The sequence below is a fragment of the Cyprinus carpio genome, chromosome A8 (assembly GCF_018340385.1).
Source record: "Cyprinus carpio isolate SPL01 chromosome A8, ASM1834038v1, whole genome shotgun sequence".
In the NCBI taxonomy this organism is placed as follows: domain Eukaryota; kingdom Metazoa; phylum Chordata; class Actinopteri; order Cypriniformes; family Cyprinidae; genus Cyprinus; species Cyprinus carpio.
This window is the reverse complement of record NC_056579.1, coordinates 7,137,251-7,147,678: the sequence shown is the minus strand read 5'-3', so window position 1 is coordinate 7,147,678 and position 10,428 is coordinate 7,137,251. Positions and strand designations below refer to the sequence as shown.

At 35.6% G+C, this 10,428-nt stretch overlaps 1 protein-coding gene across 1 annotated transcript; it reads left to right on the top strand.

Moving 5' to 3' along the window:
• The first annotated feature begins 1,447 nt into the window (after nt 1-1,447).
• Nucleotides 1,448-9,552, top strand: LOC109059280 (extracellular matrix protein 2-like). The gene is made up of 10 exons (XM_042761871.1): nt 1,448-1,926; nt 2,616-2,747; nt 3,126-3,289; nt 3,816-4,353; nt 5,087-5,202; nt 5,839-5,970; nt 7,190-7,348; nt 7,435-7,574; nt 8,311-8,637; nt 8,710-9,552. Exons 1-10 carry the CDS (start codon nt 1,773-1,775, stop codon nt 8,888-8,890), a joined length of 2,043 nt encoding a protein of 680 aa, XP_042617805.1. The 5' UTR covers nt 1,448-1,772; the 3' UTR covers nt 8,891-9,552.
• The last annotated feature ends 876 nt before the right edge of the window (nt 9,553-10,428 follow it).

The window sequence follows — 10,428 nt, the reverse complement described above, 5'->3', positions numbered from 1 at the left end:
GTCCCAGCCTGCTAAAAACACATTTTATATAATCATAACAAGCTTACACTTGCGTACTAATGTAGTGCTAGCTGACCACATTTATTTGCACTGATTAAGGTCCATATTCTTAAAAGCCTTTATTCCAATAAAAAAGGTTTACATGCTTCACAGTGATTGGAATATTCCTCTACATGTGGTAGTTGAAACTTAAGACATCTATTAATTTTAGTTTGTGAAATGTTTGTAAAATAAATTTTGTTCTCAGTCCAAATGTATTTCTTCAAAATCAATGTTTTAACACCTAAGAGTACAAATGAAAATTTTGTTACGTTAAATGGATATTCTGGATAAGGTATATACATGATGAAGAATAATATGTCATATTTATTGCTGTGATTTTGGAATATCTTTAAATATATTATTTTAAATAATACTTTTATTCAGCAAGTATTTATTAAAAATATTTTTTATTTCAGATAAATGCTGTTCGTTTGAACTTTCTATTCATTAAAGAATCATAAAAAAATGTATTTTGAGTTTTTTTTTTTTTTTTTTTTATATTAAGCAGCACAACTGTTCTCAACATTGATAAGAAGAAGAAATCTTTATTGAACCAAATCAACATATTAGAATAATTTCTGTAGGAAATAAATTATATTTTAAAATATATAAAAATAGAAAACAAATTTCAGAATATTACCATTTTTATGAATTTTGAATGGTACTGTAGATTTATCTCATTGCATATGAACATGGTTATTTACTCAAGCAGTTTAGTATAGTCTAAGTTTACGTGTGTTATTATTTTCGTAAACGAATATACTTGTGATTTTTGCCTAGCTGGACAAACCCAAACCATATTCAGGGATCCAGAATAGTAAAGCTGAGGGTTGACTCTTGTGACTCAAGTAAGCAACCACATAGTGACATCCTGGCAACCCCATTAGCCTAGAATAATGGCAGAACATTGATTGTAAAAATGTACTCCATTAAGATAATTTCAGTTTCTTATTTATGTCAATAATTAAACTACTCAGAAAGGAAGTGGCATAATTCTCTGCAATGTTATTTAATGAAGTGGTTGTCATAGCAACAGCGCTCCTATGCAGTGAAATAGCCACACTGGACAGAAAGGGGCTACATGGTCAAGCAAGGTTGCAAAAGGCAACGGCACTTGAAGAATTTCTCAGGACTGTGGTGCCGTTGGCCCTTGGACAAACAAAGCTACCTTTCATATCAACGGGGTCCCTACAGGCCAATGTTTTCTCTGCTCTTCCATCAAACTTGCACTAGCAGTGAAGCACAAACAATAACGAGCGTTTTGAGAGAGCTATGTTTTATTCATCAACACATAAATCTGAAATCCCACACACCAGAAGTGCATCCGTTGACGTCAGAACATTAAATCGTGTCAAAGATAAGATTTTTTTTCCCCTTGAGGATGCTCTAATAGTTTGTTTGGCTCTCGGGACTGTTGGGCGTTCGTTGAGAGGGAAAGGAGAGGCGGTTAGTCTTCAGGCCAAGTGAAAGAGGCGCTTTGTTGAAACTGTTTTGATTTTATTTTTTCCCTCTCACTCCCCTGCTTCCGTTCCATTCCTTCCTCCTCACTCTCTGCTCTCACCTTTGCATTTCTTTTTCTTTTTTGTTTTCCTCGGAGGGACGGGTGATGGGTTGAACATGATTTTCAGAGGCAGAATATAACTGGCCTTTCAGAAGGTGCAGCCCTCAGAGTCATTGAGGCAGCTGTCTCTAGCAGATCATACCTGAACTGACTCAAGCATACATTAACAATGTACAAGCTTTTAGCTTTGTGTCTGTGTCTGTGTTTAGCGCTTTTAGCAGCTGAAGAAAAACGAGAAAAGGGAAGAAGAGAGAAACAGAGGAACTCCAGACGATTCTTATCTGCTGAAGATGCACCTGAGTATGATAACCCATTCCTTCCAGGTGAGTAATGCTTATAGCATTTTATTTAAGCCAAAAAGATTAGACCATAAGAGAAGAAAATACAGTTTTCTAATATTGTGATTTTATATTTATATTTATTATGCAATTGTCAAAAAAGTGGTTAAGCGAAAAATGAACAGAAATAGGACATTTTAAAAGTATGTGTGTGTGTATAATTATTAAATATTCATTGTGCAGTTTTATTTCTTGAAAAATAAGTGGTTGCACTGAATTATAATGAAAGAAAGGATGAAAGGTCTATACAATATTTGGACAAAATTCATACTTAAAAATGTATGAATGTCAGTGCATTATATCACAAAACATTAAACTAACATTTAACTGACAAATACATTTCAAGCAAAACAATTTACAGAATTTGTTTTGTTGCTAGGACACCTTTGTTAACTTAAAGGAAACTGACACTAATAATAATAATCATACAGTAATAATAAATTATATTTTTTTATTTAATTTTATATTATATTATATTATATTATATTATATTATATTATATTATATTATATTATATTATATTATATTATATTATATTATATTATATTATATATTATTGCCACTTGCTATCTAATGCGGTGTCTTGCGTTTTAAGTGTGGATTAAGTGTCCAGTTGCTTGTTGAAGCCACTGTGTGCAGAATTCTGATATTTTGTGTGTTTGGATACATGCCAGGCCATAGCAGTCAGTGCTTGGTGAATGGGATTTCTCTGTTTGAGGGGGCTGTCTGGTCTCCAGAGCCTTGCAGTGTGTGCCAGTGTAAACATGGAGCAGTGAGCTGCCGAACCATCCCCTGCCCGGCCAGAGGTTTGGGAACCATCATCTCTCTATCTCCCAGCAGGATTCTTTGATTAATAGAATTATTTGAATTAGAAATATTTGAAATATAAATATTTTGAATTTGAAAACTTTTGAGCAGCAGGCCTAGTTCTATTCTACCTTTTTTGTTTAATTGGGGGGGTTGTAACTTTTTGAATTACATTCAAAAAGTAATTGGATTAGCAATTTGTAGTAAGAGCTTAAGAGAACGGTGGTAATCCCTTTGGTGATACAGGCTTGGAATTATGTAAAACATGTAAAACATTGGCTTTTAGTGTGGTGCAATGCAGTGCTGGGAAAGGCGCCATAAGAGAGTGGGATGCTTGGTGGTGGGTAATGATTTTCTGTTTGCCACACCATGTATAGCTTCACCCACCCTGAAGTCTGTGGCCAGTAAGTCCAGTCCAACATCTGTGGGGAAAACAAGCTGGAAAAACAGACTGACAGGAAATGAAAAACCATCTGTGGGGACGGAGGTTCTGGAGGTGAAACCAAAGAAGAACAGGATGGTGGTCACCCCAGCAAAAGAAGTATGTAGATGTGCATGAGAAAATGTTCTATGCTTCATATACTTCATACTGATTTTTCCCCTCATTATTGTAGTTTAAACTGGTTTAGGGTGGTCTGTCTGCTCTTTTTAGGCTATGCTGGTGCTAAGTTTGTTTACCTGGTCAGCTTTTTCGGTCTTCCATTGTTGTGAGATGAACAGTATCCAAAACCACTCTACACTCTTAAAATGGGGGGGGGGGTTGCAACAATGTCATAGACAAACAATTTTGGTTCCTCGGATAACCTTTCAGTGCACGGTTCTTAAAAGAAACATTTTTTTCTCAGTGTGAAGAACATTTTATAATTTAAAGAACCTTTTATGCAATGGAAAGATTCTATGAATGTTAACAATTTCTCATGGAACCAACAATGCCAATAAAGAACCTTTATTTTAAGAGTATAAATCCAGCAAACCAGACCAGCTAAGAATAGCAAACCACTTTAGGCTAGTTTTAAGCCGATTTTATCTCTTTTAATTGTTCTTAAACATTTATGTTGTCTATTCAGCCACCCTCAAATGTCCCTAAGAAGCAAGTGAAGAAAAACAAGGAGGTGATTGTGAGTCTGGATCCTGGTAAACCGCCTAAGACCCCTATAATATCCACAGTACCTCAGTATATGAGACCCGTCCATTTTGATAATGATGACCATGATGATGATGACTATCTAGAGGACGACAGTGACAGTGATGATGACGACGATGATAACCGCAGCTTTCCGGTGTTCAGATCTGCTCTTCGCCCTGTAGCAATCGAAAGACGAGTAATGCCGCCCACACTCAAACCAGCCATACCACGAGCAGAACCGGCCTTTGCTCTTCCTACAAGAAAATCTGTGATACTGCCCACTGGAAGGCCACTACCAGCACCCAGTGGGCGCCTGGTGGATAGAGGTATTGGCCGTCCAATCGTCCGCACCTCTGTTCATATGGAGTCTCTCCCAGCAGGCTGCCTGTTTTCAGAGTCTCTTATAGCTTGTGGAAACACTCGCCTTACCCATATGCCCATCATCAAAGATGCAGGGGTCAGGAGTCTCTTTCTTGCAGGTGAGGTGAGAGCAGTTCACCTTGCTCATGAAGACAGATAATTATCTACGTGTATTATAAGATAATACATGTAGATGCAGTTTTGTCTTAGATAATATACCTTGAATTAAATGTATTTTCTTACCTCATTGGCATATTTTTTTTCTTCATTTAGGCTAAACCTAATTCCTTATATACTATATATACATTATTGTTCAGAAGTTGTGTGTGTGTGTGTGTGTTGTGTTTAAGAATTTATAATATTTTATATTTCTTTTTGTGTGTGTGTGTGTGTGTTTTAAAAGAAATAAATTCTCCAAAAATGCATTAAATTGATCAAAAGTGATAATATTTTTTTTTACATTATTACAAAAAATTATACTTCTTTTGAAGTCTTTCTTCATCAAAAAATGTATCAAAAATATAAACAAAAAATAATAAAAAATAATTAACAATAAATAGAAAAAAACATAAAACAACAATTAAAACAAAACCAAACATCACGAACAAACAAATGCAGCCAGCATGAAAGCCTTTATGAACCCTTACTGAACACTAAGATTAACCCAGGAGTTGCAAAATTTGGGTTCATTAAGATTTTTTTGAACATATATTGAAAGAAAATTACAAATATTTGTCATGTTTTGAGATATAAATAACAAAAACATAAAAATCCCAACACAAAAACTAAAAATTATAAACAGAAATCCAGAAAGAGGTGAAAAATTACTCTTGTCTTCCTGGTATTTTGCAGATAACAAAATCAGCAAGATCCCATCACATGCTCTAGCAGGTATTCCCAACCTGGAGTGGCTCGACCTCAGCAAGAACAAGCTGGATGATTTCTCTTTGGGACCAAATGTGTTTCGGGTGAGATGCAGTCAAATGAACTTTATTATATTAGCAAGTGTAGGGACACATACTGTAACTCATTCTGTTTGTTTTCATATTCCATTTGTGATCACATAACAATGGTTGTGATGTTTCTTTGGACTCTAATAATGGTCAGATTAATGTAGACCTGCAAAAACTGAAACTGCTATGTGATCTGTTATCTGTTGGTGAGTGGTGAGTTATCAGGCCTTATGGTGTGGCACAGTGCAAGCTTGATATTTAGCAAGTAGCTGACGTGTTTTCGCAAGATGTCAGGTCTGACATCACCGAGACAGTTCTCACCAGGATGCTGCAGTGAACATAGGAATTTTCAGTCAATAGATATTACCCCCTAAAAGGAAACACAATCATTTTTTACTTTTTTTCTCACCTGTGTGTCATATCTACTGGGCGCCAAGCACAGGTTTTACAGGTGACATATATATGACAGAGCAGAATAGTGTTTTTTTTTTTTTTTTCACATGTTCACTTTTTACCTTCTGTGTTCATCATGCCAGATGAACTTTGAATATCCATGTTGTGTAACTTCTGCTTCTGTGACTTGCAGCAAGCTTTGAAATATCTCCAGTCTGGCTTTGACAGTGTCATGAGTTTCTTCTCGGCCTGTTGCAGAACTTGACGAAACTCAGGAGGTTGAACCTTGATGGAAACATCTTCACTAAAGTGCCGGCTCTCCCTCCCTCGCTGGTGGAGCTGAAGATCAACGATAATAAACTCAGTGGTCTCACTCCCCACAGCTCACAGTAAAAACAAAAAAACAGTGTCCTCATTAACAAATCATTAAACAACAAACAATTCTGAAAAAAAAAGCATTTTCACATGTTAGGGGTTAATCTGGGCATTTTAAAATTACTTTTGTCTACTTGCCAGTCAGTTCATGCTTAATCCAGTGATTTATGGTAGGCTAACTATAGGGAGCCCATAACTATAGGGAAAGACAAATCACTTTTTAATGTTTCTTCTAAACAGCAATGAGTTTAAATGGAGTGCAGATTCCTAAGAAATGACCCCAGTAATCTTACACTTCTCTAACATGTCTCAAAATGTTAAAATCCGAAATCAATAGTCAGGGATTTCGATCTGAACTCAAATATTTCTCATGAACAGTATCGTTTATTTATTTTTTATTATTTCAGAGTTTTTTTCTGAAAGGAATTAAGGATGCATTGAATTGATCAAAAGAGAGAAAAGACATTTCTATTTCAGATAAATGCTTTTTTTTTTCTTTTTTTACCTTTTTCATCAAATAATCCAGTTTCCCCAAAAATATTTAGAAGAAATGTTTCTTAGGCACCAAATCAGCATATAATTTCTGAAGGATCATCTAATACTGAAGACTGGAGTAATGGCTTTGCCATCTCAGGAATTAATTACATTTTTAAATATATTAAAATAGACAGTTATTTAGACAGTTATATATTAAATAAACAGTTATTTTCAATTAATATTTCACAATATTACTTTTTTTTTTTTTTTTTTTTTACTGTATTTTAAAAATATTTTAAAATCTTACTGACCCCAAACTTCTAAAGTTTAAATTAAACATAACTGGGACTTCTATTAAAGGGATAGTTCACCCCAAAAAATAAAATTCTGGCATCATTTACTCACGCTCATATTATACCAAACCTGTATGAGTTTGAACACAAAAGAAGATATTTTGCAGAATGTGGGTAACCAAACAGTTGATGGTCCCCACTGACTTTCATTGTATGGAAAAAAATGCTATGGAAGTCAATGGGGACCATCAACTGTATTTATTTCTTTTTTTCAAAATATCTTCTTTTTGTGTTCATCAGAGGAAATAAACTTATACACGGTTGAAACAACTTGAGGGTAAGTAAATGATGACAGGATTTTCATTTTGGGGTGAACTATCCCTTTAAACTTCCAAATATTGGCAAATACTGACAAACTAAGAGTAAATGTCATCTTCTGGTAATCTAATGTTATGTTTGCCTCAGGTTTGTCCCAGCTGCTGACTCTAGAGTTAGAGGATAATTATTTCCATGATGGAAATGTCTCTCCTCTGGCCTTCAAGCCTCTGAGAAGACTGACTTACCTAAGACTGGACGACAACAAGTTCAGGGCTATTCCCTCTGGTCTGCCTATTTCAGTACAGGTCAGTTACATTTTGTGTCTCAAGGCCAAAATTTAGTTATATAGTGTGGTATATAATGGAATGTTGTTGATTTGTAATTTCTTTAGGAGCTGCACCTTTCTGACAACAAGATTGAGGTGGTCCATTCAGGGCTCCTCAACAAGACCACAAACCTGAGAGTCCTGAACCTCAGCCATAATCGAATCCGAGAGGACCGCATTCATCCAAGAGCATGGAGACACTTGCTGTGAGTTCAGCTCACAGTTCTCTGCCTCTATCTCTGCTGTTATGTGCCATCTTGTGGACAATTACTGTAATTTATATGGTGAATAAAGAGTCGGAGCAGTTGTATAAAAACTAATAATTGAAAACTAAAAATTTCAAGCCAAGCCTATGATGACATGTATATAGTACCAAATTAATGTGCATACATGCTTCAAAGACATTCAAATAATCATTGTTGATGTACAGAGTCATATAATTGTACATTATAATTTTATTTTATACAGTTTGGAAAATGTTTTTGAGAGGTGCCTCTTACGCTCACTGAGGCTGCATTGATTTGATCAAAAATACATTAACAATATTGTGAAATTTTGATATTTAAAATAACTGTTTTTATTTATTTTAAAATGTAATTTATTCCTTTATTGTCTTTTGTTCAATGTCATGCATCATGCATATTTCTTAAAAAAATATTACTGACTGGCCCCAAACCTTTGAATGGTAGTTTGGGAGGCACGAAATACATATATTGTCATTTGAAAAAATTAGTTACTAAAAATGGACACCCTGTTAGACAACTGGTCTGAACTTTTACTAATAACTATTACTGTCACTGTGAACAAAAAGTACATAAAATTTTGGAAATGTATTTGTCATAATATAATATGTAGTTACATAGTATAAAATTCATTATTTAGTATGTAATAAAGTATTTCTAAACTATCTTGAAGCATCTTCAAAAATGCCTTTATCCACAGAAAACTGGAGTATTTGGACCTTTCCCACAATAAGCTGGTTCACGTTCCCTCTTTCCTGCCGGTTGGACTGCGGCAACTCATCTTGCATCACAACCAAATTGAGCGCATCCCTGGCTATGTGTTCGGCCACCTGCGACCTGGTCTGGAGTCCCTGCAGCTGTCATACAACCGTCTGCGTGAAGACGGGATAAATGAAGTGTCCTTTCTGGGCATGTACAACTCACTGACTGAACTGCTGTTGGACCATAACCAGTTCAGATCAATCCCACGAGGCATTCTACAGTTAAAGAATCTGCAGCACCTGAGACTGAACCACAACTACATCAGGTTAGTGAATCTGTATCTGTTTGTCTGTCTGTCTGTTGGTCTGTCTGTTTTAACCTGATCTTCTCCCAATAGCTACATCACTATGAACTCGTTGTGTGACAATGCGGCCCGTGAGGACTCCCTGCTGGTGTCTGTTCACCTGGAGTACAACCTGATCGACCGCCACCTCATTCCACCAACAGCCTTCTCCTGCATCAAAACCTACCAGAGCGTCCTTCTGCGGCCCCAGAGATACGAAGAGCACCAGGAATGAAAGCATTATTTTGGGGCTGTAGTTTACAGTGCATCTCAGTTCAAGGCATAATTCAGAGTTTTAAGTGAAATAAAGATAAAGATGCAGCTCCCTTTTCACACCAGAGGCCTTTCAGTTTGTGTAAGTTTTGTTATGACCGTCTCTTCGTCTGTCTCATGAGCATGCACATGCCTTTTTTCTGCTTTACTACAACTAAAAACTACTGCAGATGTTTGCTGTTTGATGTTAGTATTGGCTGTGTTTATGCTTTAACAGATTTGCAGGACTTTTTGCACAGATTTACATGGTGCCAAATGTCCATCTTTCCTGTTGAAGTTGGCATCATATTTTTGTGTATGTCTGTTGTTGTTTGTTATATCTAATGTCTGTCTTGGTTTGTTTTATACCTGTATGTCCACAATTTACAATCTCTTATAAAGCAAACTTGTATGTTCAAAGAGTTTTTTCAAAGTATATGCCAAAGGTTTTAATATATCAGCTTTATATTTTATTTATTTCTTGATTAAACTACAATGCATCATATATTTTTATCTTAGTACCATTTTAACAATTTTCATTTGCAAAGGTTTTGACTTTCATGTTCAGTTTTGTGATATTGAGTGTTGTCTATGCTTTTGTATTCTCTCTGTTACAAACTACAATAAATTTGAGAGGTGACAGTTCATCTGGAGTCAAAAATACTTATTTTTCTTCATTTTTTATCATTAATATTATAAGCACACTTCTGATGGAAATGATGCACTGGTGTCCCGATGTATTTGTTCAAGGAGCTGATTTTGCAGCATACAGTTCCACGCTGTTCTATGTTCTGTTCTATGCTGTTCAACGATTCTTTCATTGACCCACTAGGTGGCGTCAGTAGACGTAAATCCTAAAATTATTTAAAATGAATTGCATGAAATTATTATATTATACATACAGGTCCTTCTCAAAAAATTAGCATATTGTGAAAAAGTTCATTATTTTCCATAATGTAATGATAAAAATTAAACTTTCATATATTTTAGATTCATTGCACACCAACTGAAATATTTCAGGTCTTTTATTGTTTTCATACTGATGATTTTGGCATACAGCTCATGAAAACCCAAAATTCCTATCTCAAAAAGATTAGCATATTTCATCTGACCAATAAAAGAAAAGTGTTTTTTTTAATACAAAAAAAAGTCAACCTTCAAATAATTATGTTCAGTTACTTGCACTCAATACTTGGTCGGGAATCCTTTTGCAGAAATGACTGCTTCAATGCGGCGTGGCATGGAGGCAATCACAGCCTGTGGCACTGCTGATGTTTATGGAGGCCCAGGATGCTTCAAAGCGGCCTTAAAGCTCATCCAGAGTGTTGGGTCTTGCGTCTCTCAACTTTCTCTTCACAATATCCCACAGATTCCTCTATGGGGTTCAGGTCAGGAGAGTTGGCAGGCCAATTGAGCACAGTAATACCATGGTCAGTAAACCATTTACCAGTGGTTTTTGGCACTGTGAGCAGGTGCCAGGTCGTGCTGAAAAAACGAAATCTTCATCTCCATAAAGCTTTT